At 34.2% G+C, this 24,547-nt stretch overlaps 4 protein-coding genes across 15 annotated transcripts; 3 read left to right on the plus strand and 1 right to left on the minus strand.

The window, feature by feature from the left end:
- Positions 1 to 120: 120 nt before the first annotated feature.
- On the plus strand, positions 121 to 13,250 carry LOC128877929 (zinc finger protein 271-like). Of its 9 annotated transcripts, none has more exons than XM_054125606.1 (12): positions 121 to 890; positions 1,924 to 2,029; positions 2,458 to 2,853; positions 3,331 to 3,842; positions 3,921 to 4,062; positions 4,149 to 4,481; positions 4,568 to 4,812; positions 4,897 to 5,162; positions 7,156 to 7,377; positions 8,786 to 8,869; positions 8,954 to 9,171; positions 9,288 to 13,250. In XM_054125606.1, the coding sequence occupies exons 2-12, from the start codon at positions 1,979 to 1,981 to the stop codon at positions 9,759 to 9,761; spliced, it is 2,943 nt and encodes a 980-aa protein (XP_053981581.1). In that variant the 5' UTR covers positions 121 to 890; positions 1,924 to 1,978; the 3' UTR covers positions 9,762 to 13,250. The 9 variants fall into 9 exon arrangements, with proteins under 9 accessions (XP_053981581.1, XP_053981580.1, XP_053981577.1 ...); XM_054125605.1 differs by having other exon boundaries at positions 2,458 to 2,565; positions 2,647 to 2,853; positions 8,786 to 9,171; XM_054125602.1 differs by having other exon boundaries at positions 121 to 524; positions 675 to 890; positions 8,786 to 9,171.
- Positions 13,251 to 14,333: 1,083 nt separating this feature from the next.
- On the plus strand, positions 14,334 to 18,589 carry LOC128878197 (cytochrome P450 4C1-like). 2 transcript variants are annotated; one of them, XM_054126208.1, is made up of 14 exons: positions 14,391 to 14,474; positions 14,533 to 14,690; positions 15,483 to 15,749; positions 15,898 to 16,007; positions 16,136 to 16,226; positions 16,404 to 16,589; positions 16,709 to 16,802; positions 16,861 to 16,963; positions 17,036 to 17,138; positions 17,236 to 17,342; positions 17,420 to 17,488; positions 17,598 to 17,766; positions 17,933 to 18,112; positions 18,260 to 18,589. In XM_054126208.1, exons 3-14 carry the CDS (start codon positions 15,596 to 15,598, stop codon positions 18,427 to 18,429), a joined length of 1,536 nt encoding a protein of 511 aa, XP_053982183.1. In that variant the 5' UTR covers positions 14,391 to 14,474; positions 14,533 to 14,690; positions 15,483 to 15,595; the 3' UTR covers positions 18,430 to 18,589. The 2 variants fall into 2 exon arrangements, with proteins under 2 accessions (XP_053982182.1, XP_053982183.1); XM_054126207.1 differs by lacking the exon at positions 14,533 to 14,690 and having other exon boundaries at positions 14,334 to 14,474.
- Positions 18,590 to 18,739: 150 nt separating this feature from the next.
- LOC128878199 (NHP2-like protein 1 homolog) lies at positions 18,740 to 21,457 on the plus strand. 3 transcript variants are annotated; one of them, XM_054126212.1, is made up of 3 exons: positions 18,740 to 19,180; positions 19,344 to 19,981; positions 20,060 to 20,665. In XM_054126212.1, the coding sequence occupies exons 1-3, from the start codon at positions 19,178 to 19,180 to the stop codon at positions 20,220 to 20,222; spliced, it is 804 nt and encodes a 267-aa protein (XP_053982187.1). In that variant the 5' UTR covers positions 18,740 to 19,177; the 3' UTR covers positions 20,223 to 20,665. The 3 variants fall into 3 exon arrangements, with proteins under 3 accessions (XP_053982187.1, XP_053982186.1, XP_053982188.1); XM_054126213.1 differs by lacking the exon at positions 18,740 to 19,180 and adding an exon at positions 20,910 to 21,457 and having other exon boundaries at positions 19,366 to 19,981; positions 20,060 to 20,666; XM_054126211.1 differs by having other exon boundaries at positions 18,740 to 19,981.
- A 547-nt stretch (positions 21,458 to 22,004) lies between these two features.
- Positions 22,005 to 23,986, minus strand: LOC128878198 (chitobiosyldiphosphodolichol beta-mannosyltransferase). Its single transcript, XM_054126210.1, has 6 exons — positions 23,690 to 23,986; positions 23,183 to 23,525; positions 22,871 to 23,118; positions 22,607 to 22,780; positions 22,410 to 22,524; positions 22,005 to 22,323 (listed from the first exon to the last, which is right to left on the minus strand). The coding sequence occupies exons 1-6, from the start codon at positions 23,964 to 23,966 to the stop codon at positions 22,113 to 22,115; spliced, it is 1,368 nt and encodes a 455-aa protein (XP_053982185.1). The 5' UTR covers positions 23,967 to 23,986; the 3' UTR covers positions 22,005 to 22,112.
- Positions 23,987 to 24,547: the final 561 nt, after the last annotated feature.

Consider the following 24,547-nt stretch of genomic DNA (forward strand, 5'->3'; position numbering starts at 1 on the left):
TGTATTATTTAAAAATTTGTATTGGAAATTAAGTCGGCGAGTATCATGACGATAAATAGACGACAATAAAAAATCAAAGATTCAAAGGAAAGCATTGCCCTGGATATAACATTGCAAATGTTAATACTGTTACAGGTAAATAAACATCGATCGATATAATAAGTGGTGTAATAAGAATGCTTTTGCTCTTTACCTGTACTCCTTTACGTATAATCGAACTGACATTGCTTAACAGTTTCAATTTTAAGAACGTGTCTTCACAGTTAAACGATTATATTTTTAAATTGGTGGGATTTGACACAGGAAGTGATGAAACGGCGCGCGCACCCGGATGTTGCGCGCGCACACCGAATGAAGTAACAAAGAGCACTTGACATATTTCATTTTGTTGTATTATAAATCGGGCAGTTTATTTCGTTGAGATTTCGTCTGGAGAACGTTTTTCGTCGTGACAAGTTTATTGTTAAGTGATTTCTACAGAGGAGGTGATCAGAAGGTGGTCGACTAAATGATACTGCTAGCGCGTAAGTTCCTGCGGGGTGGGCGAGGGACGCCATGACAGTCGTCGTATTTTCTGTTAACCGCGAGCACGTAGGCTCTTGCCAGCGTTTTCGTGAAATTCTTGCGCCGTTTAGCGTCTATCTGAGTAAAAATTGGCAATCCCGTTTCCTAAGCTTCGCGGAAATTGCTTCAAATATATTGTGGAGGCGGAGGGCGAGGGCGCGTGGCCATTATCAGGGATTTGCTTGTGGGTACCCGTGGCGAGGTGAGACGTCGAGAGGCGGCGAAAGGCGTCCCCCCCTGCATCGGGACGCGTGTCTCCCTGTGTACAAGACGGCCTAGGGCCGACGAAGCGAGATGCCAGAACCGCCGATGGCACCGTACACCACGTGAGTCCACCCTCCGAGCTCTGTTGATTATCGGTACAGCCCTCCCGTGCGATTTCCCTAAATCCCCTTGCCCCCGAATCCCGTGAAACCTCCATTTTGTGACCTCTTGTCCTCGTTCTACGAGTCACGATAATTGACGCGTCATATGCCCAAGACACCAGAAGATGGTTCCCGTGAATCCTCTCGTAAGTGCGGGGGGATCTGCGGCAACTCCTGGCAAATATGGGAACACAGCTGCGTACTCGTGCGAACCGCTGGTACGCTACATTTTAGTGTTTCGCTGTTTCTCTTTATCACCTTCGTACGATTCTATCAGATGACTCACCTTTTCCCGCTCACTCGACAAAAAACTTAAATATTTGCGAGGTTAAAATAATTACTTTCTCACTTTTAACGATGCCTCGGTTATTCCTTTCGCGATATCAACCTACCATATCGACATTATATAATAATAAGTTCGTGTCTAACGAATTCTTTCGAATTCGTTGTATCGGAAGTACTGTTTCTTCTATTGATGTTAGACTAATTGATTTCGAGGTTAAATTGGAGAATTTCTTTTGCCAGTCAGTTCTGACGGTTCAAAGGGCAATGTATTCTATTAATCATACGCAATATTATTCTTCTTTTAAGCAACATACTGTTCTTGCTTATTATTAAGATTTTAAAAGAACGTTATTGCATTTTATAATGACTAACATGTATGTATTATCACTTTATGCATATGTATGTTAATCCCTAATGTATGATTTTAAGCTATTGTTCTCAAAAGCATGTTTATTGTACACGTATAAATAGTAAATAGAATTGTTAGGAAAAGTACATTTTACATCTAGAAATAAAAGTAAAATGTTCTTCAAAAGAATCAACAATTATGATTAAAATGTTAAAAAGAATGATACATATGTTTTAATTGATTTTACATATATTGCATTATATTTGAACAAATATGCAATTTTAATTCTAACTATTGTACTTTATATACAAATATAAACTTTTATTCACTTGTACTAATCAAATTAATCTTGTTTTGCAGGGTGAGAAATGAAATATATCAGAAACATTTAGTTAGTATTCTTCAGTGAACAAAAATGAATACTGAGCAGCATGCATTGCCAGCGACTACGCAGGCACAACAAGAGGTAAGAATATTTTCAGTTGAAGCAGGCTATTCACCAAACCACAAATGCGCGAGTGATATATTAAATGAATTATATTTTTAAAGCTACTCTTTGTCATTTGTGCTTAATTTTGTGCATTATTCTAATATTTCACTTACTCGCATTTAGTGGTATAAAATAAAATTGTCCATTGATAATTATACTTAAAAATGATAAATTTTAGATATTCAAACAAGCATTTAAGTATATTTTATAAAGTTTACAAATGTGGTCAAAAGACTATCTTTGTTATTCCACTGACATACAAATCTGAATACCGATATTGCTACTGGTTGTACAAATTTATTGGGAGATTGAAAAGAAGCGCATTTGGTGATTGGAATTGAGCCTGATGCATGCTACTGCATGCCCTATCAATGTTGTACAAATGTTTGAATGTATATTGGTAGGATGTAAACGCGGGTCAAAGTGGTCGTCCTTCATACCCAGGTGGTTTGGCTACCTCAACTAGTCTTGGAAATGTAGGGAGTACCCCACATTCATCCGCGGACCTGCGTGTAGGTACAGCCGTAGCGTTAGCCTCCTCGGTAGCTAAATATTGGGTCCTGACCAATCTGTTTCCTGGACCGCTACCTCAGGTCTCAGTCTATCACCATTCCCACCACAACTCCTCACATAGGAGTAGTGGAGGTGGAGAGGCATCTTCCAAAGAGCCAGCCTCTTCATTGAACCAAGAAATGGCGTTGACCTCCAGTTCACACCATCAGTCAACACCTACACATCATCATCATCAACCTTCAGTTAGCAGTAGCAGTCATCATAGTTCTTTACAACCAAATCCACAGGTTTGTATACTTAGAGGTATGCAATATCTAGTTACCGAGTATAGCTTGTAGAGGATCCAGATTAGAATCTTCTTTTCAGGGATTGTGGTAACATACTATATTGTATGTAACTTAATATAAGTGTGAGTAGGTAGCAAAGTTATGTATTGTATTAAATATGTAAGAAGTACTTACAATTTCACGTTTATTATTTGAAATATGGCTTTTTATCGAAGTATGTTCTTTGTTTTAACTTCTATTTTTATTGCATATTACTGTTAGTTGCTATAATTAATATTAAATATGTAATGTAGATAGTATTATCAACACTATATTATTACTATTGTTATATTTGTAATCCAGTTTACACTAGTATGTTAGCTAGTAAACAATATATAATTCAAAATGACTCTTAAAATCTTGAATTATTTTATTTCTTAAATTGCAACTCACTTTTTTGAAAAGAATTCAGTAATATTTTTTTCATATTTTATTTAGCAGATTCCAGTTTCTCTGCCAGGCCTTAATTTAGATGGACCACATTTACCCACCAGCGTCAGTCATTTACAGGCAGCACATGCACAAATGCAACAGCAAATGCAAGCACAACAGCAACAGCTGCACCAACAACAACAGCAGCCACAACAGCAACAACCCCAACAGCAGCAGCAACAATCTCACCATCAAATGCAAAATCATCAAAATCCTCAGAACAATGGACCAACTGCACATAATCAAAACGCACAGAGAGATGATAACAAGGTGAAAGACGAAGGTGGTAGTTGCACAACCGAACGTTGTAGCGACAATCAAGTTCACTGTCAAGTACAATGCGATCTTCAGTTACAAACATCTCAAGATCTGCAACAAAGTCTTATGCAGCAACAACAGCAACAACAACAACAAATTGGCGTAAATATAAGCGGAAATTCTTCAACCGAAGGTGGAAGTCAGAGCAATTCCGAAAAGCCAGAAAAGGAAAAGGAATTGCGTCAACTGAATATGACACAGTATGTTCACACGGTTTATTTCTAAATTTAGTATAACTAATTTTTATAACAAAAAATGATATTACAATTTCTGTGTAGATTCCAAGTGCCAGATCTAAAACCAGGAGGTCATATGATGGATGTAAGAACAGCTGACGGTTCAGTTGTAAAAATCAGCGCTGGTAATGAGCAAGATTTAGCAAAAACTCTTGGCGTTGAAATGGTGCAGAATATGTATAAGGTAAAAAACATAACGATATATTACACAGAATCTTACGTAATGTAACGTACGCTGTTTAATTGAAAGATCCGAATTGTATTTTCCAGGTGAACGTTGAAGATATTAATCAGCTCTTAGCATATCACGAAGTATTTGGAAAGTTACAAAGTGAAATAGCAGCTGGTACAACCCTAGTTGGAAGTACTGTTCCTACTCAAACAGTTACCACTATACAAAATGGAACACCAATTGTACAACAAGTTCAATTAAATAAGTTCGATATTAAATCGAGCGATGGCGAGGCCACTCCAGGGCCAAGCGCGTCACCAGTATCAGTTGGAAGTCATGCGTGTGAAATTTGCGGAAAAATTTTTCAGTTTCGTTATCAACTTATTGTACATCGTCGATATCATACAGAAAGAAAACCTTTTACTTGTCAGGTACATAGTAAATTGTGGTTTTTCATTGTTTTCCATTTTAATCAATTTTCATTTATTGTACATAAAATTGATTAAACTCTCTACAGGTGTGTGGCAAAGCATTTTTAAATGCAAACGATTTAACACGTCATGGTAAGTGCCATTTGGGTGGTTCCATGTTTACGTGTACAGTGTGTTTTCATGTGTTTGCCAACGCGCCTTCGTTAGAGCGTCATATGAAACGACACGCTACCGATAAACCATACAATTGTACAGTATGTGGAAAAAGCTTTGCCAGGAAGGAACATTTGGATAATCATACTCGTTGTCACACGGGAGAAACACCCTACAGGTAAATCGAGTAGATCGATAAGAATTGACTTTTGGTACCAGCGATAAGAATATCTATTTATATTCCTTTTTTTTTTTATCATAGGTGCCAATACTGTTCAAAAACATTTACTAGAAAAGAACATATGGTAAATCATGTTCGTAAACACACGGGCGAAACACCGCATCGATGTGATATTTGCAAAAAGAGTTTTACTCGCAAAGAACACTTTATGAATCATGTTATGTGGCATACAGGAGAAACTCCTCATCATTGCCAAGCCTGTGGCAAGAAGTACACACGTAAAGAACATCTTGCAAACCATATGCGTTCTCATACCAATGATACACCATTTCGTTGTGAAATATGCGGTAAGTAATCCATTTTTTTCATTAACACGAAGTATTATGTTTGTATGTGACACGCTGTTTCTACATACAGCGTAATATGTCCGTAATATACCTCTTAAATATATTTTCTCATGAAATTATAAAAATAATAGCGGGACTATATAATTTCATCACAGTAATACTTTTTTAATGATCTCGGAGTATTTTTCATGGTATAATATATTCAGGTTATATTTAATCATTAAAATACATTTGATATAAGTATATAACACTATATTTAAAAAAGAAAAGGAACGAATTGAAATTCCCATACATAACAAGTTCGAATAAGCATGTTGTATAACTAAATTTGCGACTTAGCTTGTCGTACTGCTTCAAAGAAGACATATAGTGTAAAGTATTAAACCTAAAAGTCCAAGTATTTGTTATGTTCTTACATCAAACTTTATTTTATGTGTTAGTCGTTAAAATTTTATTAATAGTAATTGCCAAAGTATTTATTTAACTGTATAATTGTTATAGAAATAGATTTTGGAATTTGACAACGCAACAAATGCATACAGAACATGCTATTTGGTCTGATCTAATCTGTAGTCACAACGAAAACGGCAACTTTTCATTTCAACAATGTATATAAAAAGGGCAATAGCAAATTCAATATTTGCTATCAAGTATCATATCTAAGATATATAACAATTTAAACAGTAAATGATGGGACGATTCCAGAATATCACAGAATCCATATACCGAATATAGAAAACGAAAATTATTAATGAAATTAAGATTTTCGTTCATTGATGACTATAACTTACTCTTAATTTCATTAGTAGAAGAAACTTTCTTTTTTACATACCCTTTAGTACTTCTTATCTCGTATCTCCTTATTATCGTATCTCCTTTGAACTAAATTTAATCATTTTCACGAAAATAAAACACCCTGCATTTATAATCAGTATAAACATAAAAAGCAATTTTTCTAAAGAATACATACACATATTTGGATATGCGTATTCGTATAAGCATTTGTATTTCATTTTTCATAGATATAATCGCTTGGTCTATCAAATTTCTTTTTGTGAGAATTGTTTTGTACTCAATGTTTAAACGTGAATTTCTAAAAGAAAAGAAAACTAGTAAAATTAAATTTTATTATAGAATATTATATTGGCAATTCCAATGGAACTAAATTATTCCACTTTGGGGATGTTTAATTTTAATTTAAAGGATTTTGATGAATTTGAAATTTCAATCACGCAAAATAATCAAACTTAATATACGAATCGTATTTTGCATCGGGAAGTTAGTGCGAACGCGCTTTAAATACGCCGGCTTGCGGGTTCATGGAAGTGAAATAAAATTCGTGAGAATTGATCGCGCATCGTGACTACCTACCCCCTGTCGCAGGTCGCGCGCATTCCTTTACAAAAGCGCCTCTCTAACCTTAGAATTACCCCAGTGTCTTCCGCCGGCGTATGTTATTTCTTTCATTAGTTAGTGTTTCGACGAGACGTTTACCACCGTTTTAATACCCCATCGGGATACTACGTCTGCCCTTCACTACGAACTTTGATGGCATGACTTACTATTTCGTAAATATAAGCGGTTGGTACATATTGCTATACGTCTTATTTTCATGTAAACAGGATGTGGCTTCACTTTCGAAATTTACACGAATGGCCCACTCTTATTTCGATCGTGGCAATTTTAACTTTAAACAATGTATCGTAACTATCGTTAGGTGTTATCTCGAATCGAAAATACACGATTTTTAATGGAGATTACACATGCAGATTGAATTCAAATACGATGCGCTAGGCCACCTAAAAAAATTCATGTTGGTTAAAAAAAAAAGAGTGGGTAAAAGAATCATTTCGAATAAACCTCTATTTGTAATTAATCGTCTTGGAATCGTCCCATATATATGTAATTCATACGACAGTTGTATATTTACCATTTGTATTACGGTATAATCATATGTTCGTGTTTTTGGTTCTTTTTATCGCTGCGAACACAGGTAAGTCGTTTACGAGAAAGGAGCACTTCACGAACCACATAATGTGGCACACCGGTGAGACGCCGCACCGCTGTGATTTCTGCTCGAAGACATTCACGCGAAAGGAGCATCTTTTGAACCACGTTCGCCAGCACACGGGTGAGTCTCCACACCGATGCGGCTTCTGCTCCAAATCGTTCACCAGAAAGGAACACCTTGTTAACCACATCCGCCAACACACAGGTGAGAGCGGTTGGCAGATGTCCATTTCACGGACAATCGATTGTAATATTTGTCTCTAAGAGTAGTTATACATGGCTAGAAAATTATTTAGTTAAGGAACACGTTTTTTGGGGAAGGGGGGAGGCTGGAGTCCACCTCTCACGATGTCACGTAACACACACAAAATCGTTCGTGTTCGTCCAAGTAATCGATCACTTTCATGAAAAGTTGTGTCACGGTAATCGTTCGCGAGGATTATCGGTTACCAACGGATGTTTACCTCTGAGTTGCATACTTGCATGCGAAACATATGCAGTACTGTGCAAAAGTCTTAGGCTACCGTGTAAAGTTTCCATTACACTTCGATAAATCTATGTTAATAAAAGACATACTGTATATTTGTTATTGTTCTAGTAAACTATATGTACATATAATGGAATTGTAAAAAATTGTTTAAAAGATTTATAAGAGAATGAAACATTAACAGTTATGAGTTGGCTACCAGAATGTACCAAGTTAAATATTATTGAACATGTCTGGGATTATTTGAACAGAACTCGAAGAAAAAGAGAGGGGAAAACATTCCAAGCGAAGTAATTAAAGTATTGTGTGAATATTGTTCAAGGAGAGTCGACGCAACGCCGAAGATAAAAGGAGTATTAAATATTAAAATCTCCTTTGAATTTATACTATTTCTTATCTAATTTCGGATTAGAGCAGGGAGTAAGTGGCCTAAGACTTTTGCGCAGTACTGTATATGCGTACATATGTGTATACGCGAGGAAGTTCATTTGTAATACATCGATATCGGGAATAATTCGTTTACGGTTCGTGTATAACATCTTACATTGTGTCTAACTAGCAATTAGTCATCTGATCACTGTCATCCCATTTCATTGAATCCCTAGAGACATTTACTGTTCTGCCTCATACACCGCTCTCATACATGCTTTTTTTATCAACTGATTTCAGTGTTCTTTCGCTATAAATATTCGCAATATGTTCACATTCCTCAGGCGTTTTAGCGAGCATCTTATCATTTTGAAGACTTGTATATAGTTCCATTTTCATTCTCATTTCATTTCGTAGGTGGCATACCGTAATGTTTAGTTTTACGTGAGGAGGATTATAATATGCTTTTTTTTTTAAATCATAATATGGCAAAATTCAAAATTGCATTTCGAATATCAAACATTTGGAATATCTTCAATATGCATTGTATTTACCGATGTTTCTCCTATGTAATGTACGAAGACGGTAATGTCGAACTAATTCCTTGTACCTCGCTCTGCATAATGACAACTAAATTAAAATGACTGGTTCGATAGATGCCTTATTTAAGCATTGCATTCGACAAAATTCGATTTGTGCTGTGTAACACGTTGTCTGAACGATAAATAAATATCGCAATTGGTTGTAAACTGTTCAGGGGAGACGCCCTTCCGCTGTCAGTACTGTCCAAAAGCATTTACGCGGAAGGATCACCTGGTGAACCACGTCAGGCAGCACACGGGTGAGTCACCGCACAAGTGCCAGTATTGCACCAAATCCTTCACGAGGAAGGAACATTTGACAAATCACGTGCGTCAACATACAGGCGAATCGCCACACCGATGCCACTTCTGCTCCAAGTCATTTACTCGTAAGGAGCATTTGACGAATCATGTCCGAATCCACACCGGCGAATCACCGCATAGGTGTGAATTCTGTCAGAGGACGTTCACCAGGAAAGAACACCTCAATAATCATCTCCGTCAACATACCGGAGATTCATCGCACTGTTGTAACGTGTGTTCGAAACCATTTACGAGAAAGGTACATAGATTGATGCTCAACATTTATTTCGGTATTAGTACAATGGCGCGCGAAATATATAGCCATTGAATGAAAAGCAAGATTGACGATATTAAAAATTTCTTTTTCTGTTACAGGAACATCTCGTAAATCATATGCGATGTCATACTGGTGAACGTCCATTTGTGTGTACAGAATGTGGCAAAAGCTTCCCGTTAAAGGGTAACCTACTTTTCCACATGCGTTCGCATAATAAAGGAAGTAATGCTGAGAGGCCATTCCGTTGCGACCTTTGTCCTAAAGACTTCATGTGTAAAGGACACTTAGTGTCCCACAGGCGATCGCATTCAGATGAACGACCGCACAGCTGTCCAGATTGTGGAAAAACTTTCGTCGAGAAGGGCAATATGTTGAGACATTTAAGAAAACATGCAGCAGAAGGACCACCGACACAAGTCAGCACACCGTCAGCCATTCCTCAATCTGGCGTTCTGCCGATACCGGCAGCGGCAGTTTTGGTCGGGCATCCATTGGCGCCGCCCGCACCACCTGTAGTGCCGCAACACACGGTTGTTGTACCCACTCCACCAGGCGTATTGACCTCGTACTAAACCAAATGAAGAAAAGGGATGTTAAAGCATTTGATGAAAGAAAAGTGAGTGTATACATGATGAACGTTTGTATCGTTGATCATAAAAGTGCATCATTGGGTTTTTAAAGACTTATGGTTTCTACGACCATGAAAGTTGATAAAAGTGTTGTTATGCATCGCAGTAGTATCATTGTGAATGTTGTAACTACAGACGTTGTCTTCGTTTGAAACGTGTGCCGCAATATTCGCCTGTTGCTACGTGCAAAAAAAGTTACACGAACTTACATTGAACAATAACCGCTGCTATGATGGCAGTGTATTATCCAAAGTTTGAATTTCTTTGTTTCTTTTTGTATAATACCTTTAGTAGATCGTTTATGGAAGGAAGCATATTTAACGTTTTCACGTTTCACTTACTATGCAAACTCAGGACTATGCGATTCAGTGATGGGCACACGTAAATTTTGCTTTTAAACGAATTACAATTAGGCACTAATCGTGGTACCAATATGTCGTCGTATTAATTTTGTACAATAATTTCATGTAAAAAGAACAAAAAAAAAAGAAAAAAAAATAATGTATCTGCCAGCGGGAAAAGGCAGAATTTGACGTAATGTAAACATGCGGCGCACCCCGGATGGTATGGTCGTTATTTGACGGACTTATCAAAATATTTGCTTGGAGTACAAGATCTATTTTAATTCAAATTGTATAATGAGTATGCAGCCCTCGATAGTAATTATTTGCAACCGACATGACACGGATTCACTTTTGTGTTAAAATACATTTTGTGCTATCACTTTCATAATATTAGGCGATCTCGTCAGATTCAAAGTGGTATTTCTAATTTCATAATTGGATATATTCCAAAATATTTTTTTGAAAGATACTATGTATGTGAGATCAGATCCTCCAGAGATAAGGAGCCTAGAAGACTAGAATATCGAAAAGTTAACGATGATGAGGTAATACAGAGCCCGGTCAGCAATCGCTACTCCTGCTAATCTTCTTGAATTCAAATACCATCGTTCATACCCTTTCCCTCTTAGGCTCCCACACGTGACTTTGCTATTTTTATACAGAGTGATTTTAAAATTGAACTAAGCTATAGTTATTTTCTAAACGAAGAACTCGGCAATTGTTCAAAAATTGTACCATATTAATTTGGGCATTTAATTACTCGTTTATTTCCATTTACCGTTAGGTTCATTTTGGTTACAAAACTTTTCTTCTTTATAGGGCACAATGTAAAAATCCATAGCGGCATTAAAAATATACGTGTATGTCCTAGAGAACAAAAGTATAAAAAAAAATAGTCTCTATTACTTGTTTGTGCCTTCGCTTAGAAAACAGCTACAGTCTTTAAAATCAATCTGTATACTGACTTTAAGGATACAGTGTTCCCCGCGTGTATGTAACTGAATCAGTATATAACGATCCTGTGAAACATGCAGAGTGCCAAAACTTCAGACCAAATCTGGAGGATCGTTTCTAGGCGCTAGAGAAACAAACAGATTTGAAACAACAGTTAATAGATGCAAGAGTTTCATTAGTAATACAGAGTATAAAAATCACATTGTTTTATATTTCTTTTTAATTTAAACAAATTTTATTTTCTTTATTTTTTATGTCAATGTTATCCGAGAAAATTGATTAAATTAACAGAGACGACTCCTTTGTCCTTACATGGAGAAAAATTATATATAGGCAAGGAATACTGTAAACGGTAATTTTTCGTTGTATATATAGATTGGAAATCGTAAAAATGAAAATATGTTTTATTATTTTCCTAAAAAAATTTATGTAAATGTGACTGAGAAAGATACTATATATATTTAATAGCACATAATCTTTAGATTAATTAGATATTTACTTTTATTGTTTTATCTAATTGGCGTGCAGTTTAGTTTAACGTGAAAGATTTATGTTTTCCAAGTATACCAATTGAAGTTCCGCGTCGGCTGCCCGTTTTAGCTATAGTCATTGTTTTTCGTTTAATCATAATTATTATAATCGTGTGCAATATAACTATGCCGATTTCGCTTAGGAGACATCTGCAACAAATACCACTTTTACACGGAATCTTAAATATAAAAAAAAAAAATAAAGCCAAGCGATAGCAGATATTGTTTTGAATTTTTGATTTTTAAAGTTAACTTTAAATGGTTAACGATACTTGTCTATTGTCTACTTCAAAAGAAAAATGTTACGATTCTAGCGATCTTGTAAGGCCATGTATTTCGTATTTACATTTAAGGTAACAGTAAAATCGTAAGCTTGGTTTTGCGATGTCGTTATCGTGCTAAGTTACCTAAATATACTACCGTATTTAAATGAGCACTGGACACCAAAACGTACGTTCAATTCCTCAAAAAAAAAAATTGCAACCGCGTCTCACTGGTTACCGCATTACCAAGCTTACATTGGTTATGTATGATATTAATAACAATTAATGAATAGATATGAAAAAGATGATGAAAAACTTATTAACGCGGGTGCATACGTCAGATGGACTTTCGTGTACGATAATGTTCGTCGCTCCGTAGAAGTCTAGATTAATATATTACGACAAATATTACTAAGTATATTCAAACAATTAGATATCATGTACTATTTAAAATAATGAGGGAAAAAGCTAATTATACTGCAGGGTCACTGTATGAGTGACATAAATCTGTCACATACGGAACGTAAAATTTTCACTATATTCGTAAGAGAAAACCACGCGAAGAATGTGCAAAGATACATCTATAAAGGAGAAAACTATATATGTATAATATATATATTGCTCGCGCTTATATACATTATGTATATATACTGAACGCGATTTTGAAGAGAAAAGAAAATTGTGATGCCGTACTGGACACACTTGGAACAAATAATATTTCCAATGATACGTGTAAAGAATTCCTTTGCAATTTAATTGTGGCATCGCTCCTTGCAATTTGCTAAAAAAAAATCTAGCAAGGAATAAATAGAAATAATGTTTATATGAATTATTATTATTAATAATATACGTTACAAAAATAAAATTAAGAGTTGGTTCATGCTTTTAAGAGATTTAGTTTCATGCTTGTTTCAAGAAAAAAAAAAATATGGCAAGCAAATATCAGATCCAGCTATTCTCTTTGAATCGAAGCGACTAAATACACAGGCGAGTGGGATGATCGATACTGTTTATTTTTACATTAACATTCATACTTCTTCTTTTATGCAATTTTGCGATGCATCTTATGATAGGATCGCATGTTTCTAGTGTTCATGATATCTTGGAAACGCTTCGATTCAAAGCGAAGTATGGTGGTGAAGGAAAGCATTCAAAATATAATTTACTTTAGATAGAACAAAATATGTATAGAATTTTATTATGCACCATTGTAATATTATGTATCCCAGTTGTGACACAATATACACTGGTGTTATGTTAAATGTGAACACTATGTGTCCTGTCTTATATGTAATAATTTCCCATGTTTTAGTTTTATTATAAATAAAAATGTCTTCTCTATATAGTATAAAATAAAGTCCCTGGTGGGCGTCTGTCTGTTTGTTCGAGCTAATCTCCAGAACCACTTGACGAATTTTGATTGCGGTTTTCACTCGCGTTCCACGTCGAAACAACACTTTTTCGTGTCGAGGTCAAGAGAAGAAACGACTAATATTGTCTATAAGAAGATCCTTTAAGTACTTGGTTAAAAAAAAAACTCTTAAACTACTCAATAGTAAAGATTAAACTTCTAATGAACTTTAATTCAATTAAATAAAAGGAAATTCTTAAACAACTTTTGAACTAAAACAGTTTCTCGTGTGAATTCCCGGTATTTTCGTTCAAATCAATAGCCATCTAGCGGTGAATATGCCGAACTAATTTTCGGAGTATGGTCAGCGCCTACTATCGGTAAAACGCTCAAGTTTGTCCTCAATAGTTCCTTTTTTCACGTCTAGATGGCGCCATTTACACTGTTTTTTTTTCTTACCGACAACTATCGGTACATTACCATCATGTCGGTAACTTACCATTAAATGGCGTTATCTAGACGTGCAAATAGAAATTATTGAGGACAAACTTGAGCGTTTTCCCGATAGAGGCGCTGACCATACTCCGTAAATTAGTTCGGCCTGTTCACCGCTAGATGACTATTGATTTGAGCGAAAATAGCGGTAACCCATAAGAAAAATTTTCATAGTTTAAAAATGAAGTCTGATAAAAGGAATCTGGCCAGTACCAATTTTAGCGAAACAAGTGACGAAAAAAACGACCATGCGAGTGTTTTCTTGACCTACGCTGCCTAAACCATTAAAGATATCTCTAAACAATGTACGAAAGAATTATTGAGTATAAAAAGTTCGTGTCAGGATAACCGGTTTTATGTTATGGTTTGTAGTATCAAAACAAGTAAAGCGTACGAGCTATTTTTTACAGTATAAACTGTTCATTCAGCTGAAGAATCTAATACGGATGAGTCATGTCCTATCTGTTCAGGGACAAGACTTTACTTGAAGAAAAGACAAAATTATCAAACGCCCCCCTTTAAAGATTTTATTGCATTTATAAGTATCTCTTCAATCCCCACTTCTCCCCACTCTGCGAGCAGATATGGTACTATAAATACTGGAACAAAATCAAACATCATTCAATTTTATTTACGCTTTTTACTGGAATCTGTTCAGTGTTTATTTTAACGCGCCGTACAATTTTGCAACTATCTACATTGTTGAGATAACGAAATTTGTAAGTTCACGTTTTTATTTTCGTTTATCTTGATCCTATATCGTGCCATCGATTTCAGGCTTTTATCGCAGCACGAGCCTTTTTAATCCTGGTCAAAACGCAACATTATCGCATTATCTAGCTAGATATTTACTTCCGTCAATCCCTCGTTGATTTTGCAACACTTATCACGGAAGACTGCAGAGATTCCTAACGTATTAAGTAAAAATAGATCAAGTACGAAGCCTTGAGAGTTATAATTATTAATCATAAGATGCTAAGTGCCATTACAAGCAGAAACAGAACCAGGAACTACAAAATTCAGATAGTCTAGCTGCTTGTTACTTTGCAATTAGTTAAATTAAAACAGTAGTTGCACGTCCAGTTTTTTTTTAAGATAATTGCTTGTAAACATGATCGACACGCACGACCTCTAAACTACCCAGGATTTATCATTTAACAATTTGTTAGTAAACGGCTTATAGGAGAGGTTGCAAAACACTAAAAAAGTATTATCCAAATTTGAAGTCAGATTGTGTCAGCAACAGCAAAGATCTCTCTTGAGATCGTGGGCCAACAGATCAACGGCTGGCTAGAATGTCAACAACGTTTACTATCTGCGATTAAAGAACGTGGTTGTTTCGATAAAAAATACAGAGTCTAGTAGTTCATAATTAATGGAGTCCATAGTTAATAGAGTCCATTTGTTTTTGTTGGATTTGCGTGTCATCCCGGGGAAGTTAATAACAGCTCGCTCTTAACTACGTAACGTGCAGATGAGTTTCCTTGGCTTCTACGGCTTGCGGAAAGTTCCCATCATTGAATGATGAAATTTTCTATGTTTAATATTTACAGCTATTTAAAAAACAGCTCAACGAAGAACCTTGGCATACCATAACTTCATAGCCATGTTAATGTAAACAGCTAGCCAGAATATTTCCATATTCTCAATAACACTTCCTGCAACTACATTTATCACTTCAAACTACTCACGAGTTTGAAGTTTAGTAATATAGTATTTTGTTTTAGCAACATATCTAACCATAATTGTCGAGTAAGCCTATGGTGAAGGTGCTGCAAAGTGCACGCACCGAAGAGTACAGAAGCAATCTAGACTAGACAGTCGTGAAACTTTTGCCAAAATGATTACCGGTATATTATTTATCATACTTGTCGGATTGCTTGTACACTATGCTGCTCTACAGTATGGAAGGCGTGGAAGGAGGATTAATAAGATACCAGGTCCTCGAATGGCACCATTGATCGGAAATTTGTTGGACTTTCAGACTTCACCGGGTAAAGTCAGAAAGTTTCGATCACTCGTTTCATTGAACATTGACCTGTATTTTTAAATCTGTTACAAAGAAAGGAATCATAAGTAGATATAGATCTATTGTTAATGAGTACTATATGCCTCTTATTTGATATTCATCTGTTATTATAGCTGAAATTTGGAAACATATGCGTCATCTTGCCGATGAATATTATCCAATTTATAGACTTTGGTTTGGTACGACGCCAACCGTAAATCTTCGCCACCCGGACGACATCGAGGTAATGACAAAATTGTTTGTAACTAACTATTCGCTACTTTTTACACATTACATCGCTTCTATAATTTTACTAATAATTACTAAAGTTAAAAACAAAAAACAAAAAAACTAACAAATTCCCGGATTCAGATCATTCTTGGAAGCCCGAAATACATCCATAAAAGCAATATGTACGATCCCGTGGTACCTTGGTTAAACACTGGACTTCTTACCAGTTCAGGTACTATTTCTCTTCCGTTCTTATTTTCTTTCTACAGGGTAAGTCTAAAAATTCGAATCGCGTAACAATTTTTTTCCGAACAAAGATAGGAAAGGGTTCTACGTGAAAATGCGTATTTGTTTGAAAGATTGAAGTTGGATCATTGTTTCGCGCTCTACGTTCGTTAATTTCTATCAGGTACCAAGTGGCATCAACGCAGGAAGATATTGACGCCCGCCTTTCATTTCAATATATTGCAACAATTCGTTCACGTTTTCGTTGAGGAATCGAACTATTTGATCGACTCGTTGAAGAACGAAGGGGGACCATCCGTACAAGAATTGGTACCTTTCTACAGCAAGCACACTTTGTCCATAGTATGCAGTAAGCTATAAAACATGTTAATAACGTAAACGATAACTAAGCTATCTTGGAAGGTCGCGATACGTTTCCGGAATTGTTGTTTCTCCCGATGGAATAATTTCCTGTGAATCCGTTTTCAGAAACGGCAATGGGAACTTCGTTGCGCGATAAAGGGAGCTTTCAACCCAAGTATCGAAAAGCTGTACACGATATGGGACAGCTTGTAATATACAGGTAAGTGATCAGTTGCGATTTATATTTTGCTCTTGATGACCGAGTACTGATTTTGTAGAATAACAAGACCGTGGTTTCAATCAGAATTTCTCTTCAATCTCGTTCCCCAAGGATGGCATCAAGCTAAAGTACTACAAATATTGCACAAATTTACTACAGAGGTAAGAAATACCTACAGTGGGTGTAGAATTTAATATTTATTAAAATACAGTTGCGTTAACGATACGTTAAAGGTCATCGAAGAAAGGAAAAATTATCACAATCAGACCAACAATCGATACCTATCGAATTTTAAGGAGGATTCAAATCAAACGGATGATGACATTGACGAAAAAAGTAAGTGACGCGTGCTTATTATTAATTAGGTACAGCAACATTTTTGTACGGCTTAATAATATCTAACAACGAATTTATAAAATATCACTTGTTGCAGTTGGCAAAAGAAGGCTTACTATGCTCGATCTTCTGATAGAAACTCATCGAAAGAATCAGATAGACGACGAAGGTATCAGAGAAGAAGTAGACACATTTATGTTTACGGTTTGTTTGTTTTTTTGTCACTGTTCAGTTTTAATTCTTGCGCGATAAAATGCGTTAAAAATCAACGTTCGTTTCAGGGACACGATACCACGGCGACTGCCCTTACCTATATCACTATGCTTCTAGCCGAACACAAAGAAGTACAGGTGATTCCACTTTGACGATTTTAATTTATACACTTAACAAATGTATCAAATATCCTTTGATCTTTGATATTACACTGTTCAGACAATTAGGTCTAACGAATGCTTTCAGGATCGAGCCAGAGCCGAAATAAACAAAGTTCTAAATGAAATTGACGGCAAAGTAACCATGTCCACTTTGCAAAATCTGCCATATCTCGACAGATGTATCAAAGAAAGTCTTCGGCTTTATCCAAGCGCACCAAGTATATCTCGTCATCTGGAAACAGACGTACAATTAAGTAATTATCATATATTATAAAGCTATTAACACGTTTGGATCTGCCCCAACTCGCAACTCGCAACTCGCAAAATGCGGTGTAAATTGGGATCACTGCAAAATTTAACTCACGTCTGTGTGTGGCAGGAATTTCGTCGATGTTTAATATGGTCTTTTAACGTTTTCAGAAAATTACACATTACCAGCTGGTGCTGTAGTCATCGTGCACATAATAGACGTGCACAGGGATCCAAACTTCTGGCCAAATCCAGAAGTTTTCGATCCGGACAGATTTTTGCCTGAGAATGTGGAAGGACGTCATCCATATGCTTATGTACCTTTTAGTGCTGGTCCGCGTAATTGCATAGGTAAGAAAAGCGTGAATATGCCTGTTTCAGATACATAGTACGAAGTTATACAAGATTCTGAAGTACCCATAAACCTTATATATGTACGTGGTTCTATCTTCCTTTGTTTTTATTACATTTTTTAATTTTTTTTTTTTTAATTTATAGGACAACGATTCGCTATGTTAAAAGTAAAAGCAACGTTATTATTTTTATTACATAATTTCTATTTAGAACCCATTGATCATCTCAAAAATGTATCTATTGACATCAATCTCACTCTACAACCTACACGTAGTCCCAAAGTGAAATTCGTTCCCATTCAAACCACGGAATGAAAATCACATGCTGAAAATGGAACAGCTGTCTTAAGGACAGTAAGGAGAGCAGTATCCATAGCAGTAATGTAATAACGACAACGTAACGATGTCGTAAGGGAAAAGAGATAAATTTTGGGAAATGTTTCATTCGTTTAATAAAACAATTTTCTTAAATTTATATGCAAATCTAAATTGTAAATAAATTATTATTACCCATTCGCGCCTAAAACGCCCCTACCGACAAGCAACCCGGTCCTCGTGTGGGTTGAAATTTCACCCATGATCACGAAATTTGTCGCGTACACTTGTCAAATGTCAAATACAAAACTTTCAATGTTAGAATCTAACTCTAAATTTTAAAAACAATGTCAAATTTATAAGTTTTATGAATATCGACTCTTGAACACAAAATTAAAGACGAGTAATTCACCTACATTTTAAATCAAAAGAGAAATCGTTTTAACAGTAATGATGGACTTTTATTTTTTTATACAATGAACTCTTTCTTTCACTTAACCTTCTAAAAACATGTTTAACGTAGTATAGAATACTATCAATTTTCTGTAATGAAATAAAAGATGTCTATTTTTTAGTGAAGGGTACTTCAAATAATAATAATATTCCTATACCGGCATATGGTACAACAAGATATACTGAAGCAATTCACATAAAAAAGAATACAAAAAACTCTTTAAAAAATTGTCTATGTAGTACATACATTGAACCCTTGCTATCACGTATACAATCAGATAAGAAGATAAAAAAAATGGTAAAATCTAATCACTACAAATATTAAAATTATTTATGTTATTAATAACTATATAAATTGATATACTCAAGTTAAAAAATGTTGAAAGTTAAATAAATTATAAATGTTTCCATTAAAATAATATATATATATATATTCTTTGATGTTTTTTACATATATGAAGAAATATATAAAAGCATCAGAGAAGAAAAATAGTATTTGTAAAGACACTGACACAACTATTTCATCGATTTGTGAGAAACCAAGAGAGAAAGATAGTGTATGTACAGACACAAAATCGAACATATCATCAATTTGTGACAATAAAATTAGCACATCCAGTACTTGTGTATGCATGAAAGGAATACAAAAATATAAGATGCCTTACAATGTTTGTTTAAAAGCTGAACAAGAATTATCAGAGACATCTAGTCTATCATCTTCAAATTTGAAACAAATTTTTACTGAAGTCCATTGTACTAGTCCAAAATTGATACATTCATATGAAGAACAAATGCATTGTACACCAGATCAGGAAGAAGTAGATATTTATAATTTTGATCTAATCGAAGCTCATCCTAGAGAAGAACCTCAAATAAGAACTAAAGATTTAGCACCACCTGGACACAACATAACTTTAATTCTTCCAGAATCTAATAACAAACTTGAAACTAGCTTTGACTCCCTAAGTATATGCGATGACAAGTCTGAAAATATAAATGACTTAACATATACTCACAGCACATTAGAACTTTTCTGGAATGTACTGCACTATGGAATGAATAAAAAAATACCTGAAAAATATACTACAGACCTCTTTCAGTAAGGCTACATTTAAAAAGTAATATATACATTTTCATGTAAGAGTATCAACTTTTTATCATGCAATTTTAATTGCAGAGTTAAGACGGAAGAGTCATCGTGTTCATGTCCAAATATATTGTATAATAGCAAAGATTACAAAAATGTATTCCCAGATATAAATACTTGTACTATGTGTTGTTCACATGAAGTATCACGAAATAAGGTAAAAATCATATACTCCTGCATATATTTTATATAAACGCTTCATATAAAGAATGGATGGTTTCGACTCTGTTGCACCGGTTGGTAATCATCTAACAATTGGTTATACGTCATCGTTTTGAATTAACCGCTATAGCAGTACAATAATTTCCGTAAAATAAAATATTTTATCAATTTCTTTAAATGTAAAGAAATGCTGTTTTAAAACCCAATTTAATAAAATATATATGTACAATCCGTATTTATATATATGTATTTATGCGCCATGAATTGGGTTCTTGAAAACATTTACGAAGACGCTCATTTTCATTGTGGCCATGTGGCTTTGGTCAACACCACAGCACGTTGTGAATTAAACGTGATCTCGTGTTTAGCTCCTCCGTGAAGCGATTTTTAAGAATAATCGCCGAGAGGTTGCTTATTCTTGACGGAAAATACTTTGTTTTTACAGAAGAGTCTCAAGTATAACTCGTAAAAAATGGCAAGTACTTTATAGTTATTTGTTTTCATTTATCCACGTGTCATATTAAAGGTTATGTTTTGTACGTGGAACGTTATTTGAACTAATTGTATTACTTTACTTTACTTTACTTATTAATAATGTTAACTTTAAGTTAACTTAAAGTTAACATTATTTGTATACCAAATAAAAAGTGTAACTTGTTATATTTTATTAAATATCTGTAATTGTAAATTTCCTAACTGTTAATGTTTTTTTATACAGACTGACGAAGTTAATCCAAAAGCATATCCTTTGGCTGATGCAACGTTAACGGCGAAAATCTTAAATTTAGTACAGCAAGCAATGAATTATAAACAATTAAGAAAAGGAGCTAACGAAGCAACAAAGACATTAAATCGTGGTTTATCGGAATTTATTGTAATGGCTGCTGATGCAGAGCCATTAGAAATTTTACTGCATTTACCATTATTATGCGAAGATAAAAATGTTCCATATGTATTTGTTAGGAGCAAACAAGCTTTAGGTCGTGCTTGTGGAGTATCCAGACCTGTTGTTGCTTGTTCGGTAACAGTTAACGAAGGCTCACAATTAAAACCACAAATTCAAGCTATACAGCAAGAAATTGAACGCCTCTTAGTTTAAGTAATTTGTACCTGATTTGAAATCTTCTCTTTCAATATAAAATCTATATTAACATTTATATTTTTTAATAAGAAATTTCAAATACTTTTGAAAAATGGAATTATGTATAACTCATACAGTATAATGTGCATCTGTGTAAATTGAACTAATAAAAATTTTTAAAAATATTGCTGATTATTATATTCATTTATAGTAAATGTTTCGTGTAAATTGTTTACTATAAGTATCTGGTACATATTTACTAATTTAATATTTGTATGTAGTATAAAAAGGTGACTGATGCAAGACCTATAGCCATTGGAACATTCTTGGATGAACTCCTAACTTTAATAAAAGTATTAAACAAAATAGATAGAAGTATGATTATCACTGGATTGACTGATGTAACAAGTTCAATTATGAATAATGAAACTGAATTAATTATATTAGCTGCTGATGCAATGCATTTAATAATGCCTTTAAATTTTTTTGCACACTTAACAAATTTAGCAGTTAAAAGACATATATCTTTCGTATATGTTCCTAACAAAGAAGAACTAAGTCAAGCATGTTGCATGATTTCTGAAATAAGCATAATTTCTATAAAAAGAAATGTATCTTATTTTTCAGAAGAAATTAAACATATTAAACGCATTCTAAAAACATTAACATGATTTGTACAATCCAATAACATATAGCTTTTTAAAATAAAATATTTACAAGAACAGTTCATAATTTCGTTGAACATTTTTTAATAAGCATAAATAACTTGATGTGTTTTGTAATGAATATATGCAAAAGTTTGAAGGAATATACAGATTTATAAAATTAATATACTAAGCATTATTTAAAATGAGACAACACAACAGAAGTCCAGTTACCATCCCACCGATTTTCTTGAAAATTGCGGAGTTCACGTCGGAATTTTTCATCTAATTTGTGTTGAGATTCATTATTAGGGAAATTTTCAAACCATGATATTAAGTGAGTTGTTAGTTCTTTCTCATTTGAAAAAATCATTCCATTTTCGTAATGTATAACAAGTTCTGGTAAACTGAAAAATAAAAAACCCAAAAATCATAGCAATAAGGAATAATATTTTATAGTATTGTAAAGCGTAAAATTTGTTATACTACTTGCCATTTAAAATTATATGCACAAACTGGAAGTCCGCATCCAAACATGTCCACAACTTTCATTGGCAAATCCAAACCACTAGATGAGGTATGAAGACAAATACCTAAGTCTGCACTAGCTGTATACAGTGATTACATTCTTTGTATTAATTAATCTGTATAAAATCAGTACAGAGTACATTTTATGTTATACTTGAATACCTAGTATTTTAGGATAATCTTCACTTTCAAGCCAAGGTGTTATAATTGTTACATGTTTCCAATTTTTTAACTTTATAATAGCCATATAAAATTCTTTTAAAGGACCTTTACCAGTTATCACACAAATTAAGTTAGGTAAATTGCAAGTTTCTTGTACAATTGCATTTTCATATTCTAGAAAAATATACATATAATCATATAATCTACTCCAAATTCCATTACATGTAAAAAAACTTGCTTGTGTTAAAATAAATAAAAACCCACCTTGTAATGCATTTAATAATATTGAAAAATCTTCATCTTCTGTCCAACTAGTACTTGATACAATAAAGCCAGGTCTTTCAGAAGATAAATATACTTTGTTTAATCTATATTCTGTAAATACAGTTGAATTTTCTTTTGAACCTTTAAATATATTATATTTTTCACTTAATTTTGATAGAAATGTATGTTTTTCCATTAATGATATAGATTGAAATATATTTGCTGGGCGATCATATAATACTTCAGCTCTAAACAAGAAGAAATTATTAAATGATATATTTAAAATAAAAACATATACATAGAAATACTAACTTAATTCCCCATTTCTCTTCTAAGTCTTCCTTAAATGCTTTGGAAACACAAAAATTACTTTGAGCTTTAGAACCAAAGTAGGTTTCAATTATTTTTGCAACTTTGACTAACAAGTGATCGTTTCTTAAACTAAGTGCCATAATAGTATAAGCATAATTATGCCAATCAATAATAAATTGTGCATCCATTATAATGGAATAAAACCAACAAATGGGAAATGTTGGTATTGCTGGTGGGTTTTGTAGAAGAATATAACCTGATATTCTCTTTCTAAACAAAACCCATGACAGAGTAACGGTTTGCCATAATGTTTTTATTACATAGCATGGAAGACGAGATAACTCTGAAATGTAAAACATGTTTCATTTTCAAACTTTTTTGAAAACAATCGGCGTTACTATGTTTTGTCGATTGCGGAATTCAAATGCAACATATGTGACAACAAAATTTACTTTAATTATAACTAGTTAAGCGTACTGTAAGCGCATAATGAAATTGATATCATACTATCGTCTAATTCTGGCGGAGGTGGAAGGTAATAAATACGTATGCAAGGATTTTCCCTTATTTCTTTTAGCGGCAATGAGCCGGAATAACCTATACAATCTACCGTAAATCCTTCTTTTGCGAACGATAGTATATGATATTGCATTCTAGGACTTCTACCCAAATCTCCGAGAACAACGATACAGACATTTTTATGTTCTTTATATGCATTTAAATACAATTTTCTAATTAAAGCAAAAATCAAAGCAAACACGCATAATAAACAAATCGTCCACATTTTCAATCAATACACAGTCGAAATACATAAGTAAGTATGTATAGTATCATATTCATATATACACACATGTATACACAGTATACAGTGGCGCAATCGGTGGTAAAACGCCCAAGTTTGTTGTAAAAATAGTTCCCACGTTTTCTATGAGATGGCTAGTACGTAATAGTACTATATGAAAGTACATACATTGTATATGGCAGAGATGGGCAAAACCCTAGGCTTCAAATAAATCTGAAGTTTGCCGATGTGTTTGTCTCGTTTCTTTCTATGGAAAATGTTTAAAAGAGGAAACGAGACAAACATATCGGCAAACTTCAGATTTATTCAAAACCTAGGGTTTTACCCATCACTGGTATATGGTATTCCAGTGCAAGCTGCACGTAATAATAGATAAATGTAATGTAAATGTATTTCTTTCTTGATGCTATGTAGAGTTTTGAAATGTTTACGTCTTTTTGATTAAAGAAGGCCTCTACATAACACTATCCCTACTATAGAGTGCTAACCACGTTCTGCATTATGATTCGTAGAATCGGTTGGCGAGCGTAAGTGCTCTACCAATAAGAAGATTGAATACGCTT

Source organism: Hylaeus volcanicus, chromosome 6 (genome assembly GCF_026283585.1).
Source record: "Hylaeus volcanicus isolate JK05 chromosome 6, UHH_iyHylVolc1.0_haploid, whole genome shotgun sequence".
Lineage (NCBI taxonomy): Eukaryota > Metazoa > Arthropoda > Insecta > Hymenoptera > Colletidae > Hylaeus > Hylaeus volcanicus.

Bases quoted from the DNA above. Each gene is read 5' to 3' on its own strand.
- LOC128878199 (XM_054126211.1), top strand. From the start codon at position 19,323: ATGTTTTTTACATATATGAAGAAATATATAAAAGCATCAGAGAAGAAA. The intron at 19,982-20,059 runs GTAAGGCTACAT...TTTTAATTGCAG, and splicing joins TATACTACAGACCTCTTTCA to AGTTAAGACGGAAGAGTCAT.
- LOC128878198 (XM_054126210.1), bottom strand. From the start codon at position 23,966: ATGTGGACGATTTGTTTATTATGCGTGTTTGCTTTGATTTTTGCTTTA. The intron at 22,525-22,606 runs GTATTCAAGTAT...CACTGTATACAG, and splicing joins AGATTATCCTAAAATACTAG to CTAGTGCAGACTTAGGTATT. The intron at 22,324-22,409 runs GCAAGTAGTATA...TTTATTTTTCAG, and splicing joins TGTGCATATAATTTTAAATG to TTTACCAGAACTTGTTATAC.
- LOC128877929 (XM_054125600.1), top strand. From the start codon at position 1,979: ATGAATACTGAGCAGCATGCATTGCCAGCGACTACGCAGGCACAACAA. The intron at 4,063-4,148 runs GTAAAAAACATA...TGTATTTTCCAG, and splicing joins TGGTGCAGAATATGTATAAG to GTGAACGTTGAAGATATTAA. The intron at 4,813-4,896 runs GTAAATCGAGTA...TTTTTATCATAG, and splicing joins ACGGGAGAAACACCCTACAG to GTGCCAATACTGTTCAAAAA.
- LOC128878197 (XM_054126207.1), top strand. From the start codon at position 15,596: ATGATTACCGGTATATTATTTATCATACTTGTCGGATTGCTTGTACAC. The intron at 17,489-17,597 runs GTGATTCCACTT...GAATGCTTTCAG, and splicing joins CCGAACACAAAGAAGTACAG to GATCGAGCCAGAGCCGAAAT. The intron at 17,767-17,932 runs GTAATTATCATA...TAACGTTTTCAG, and splicing joins GGAAACAGACGTACAATTAA to AAAATTACACATTACCAGCT.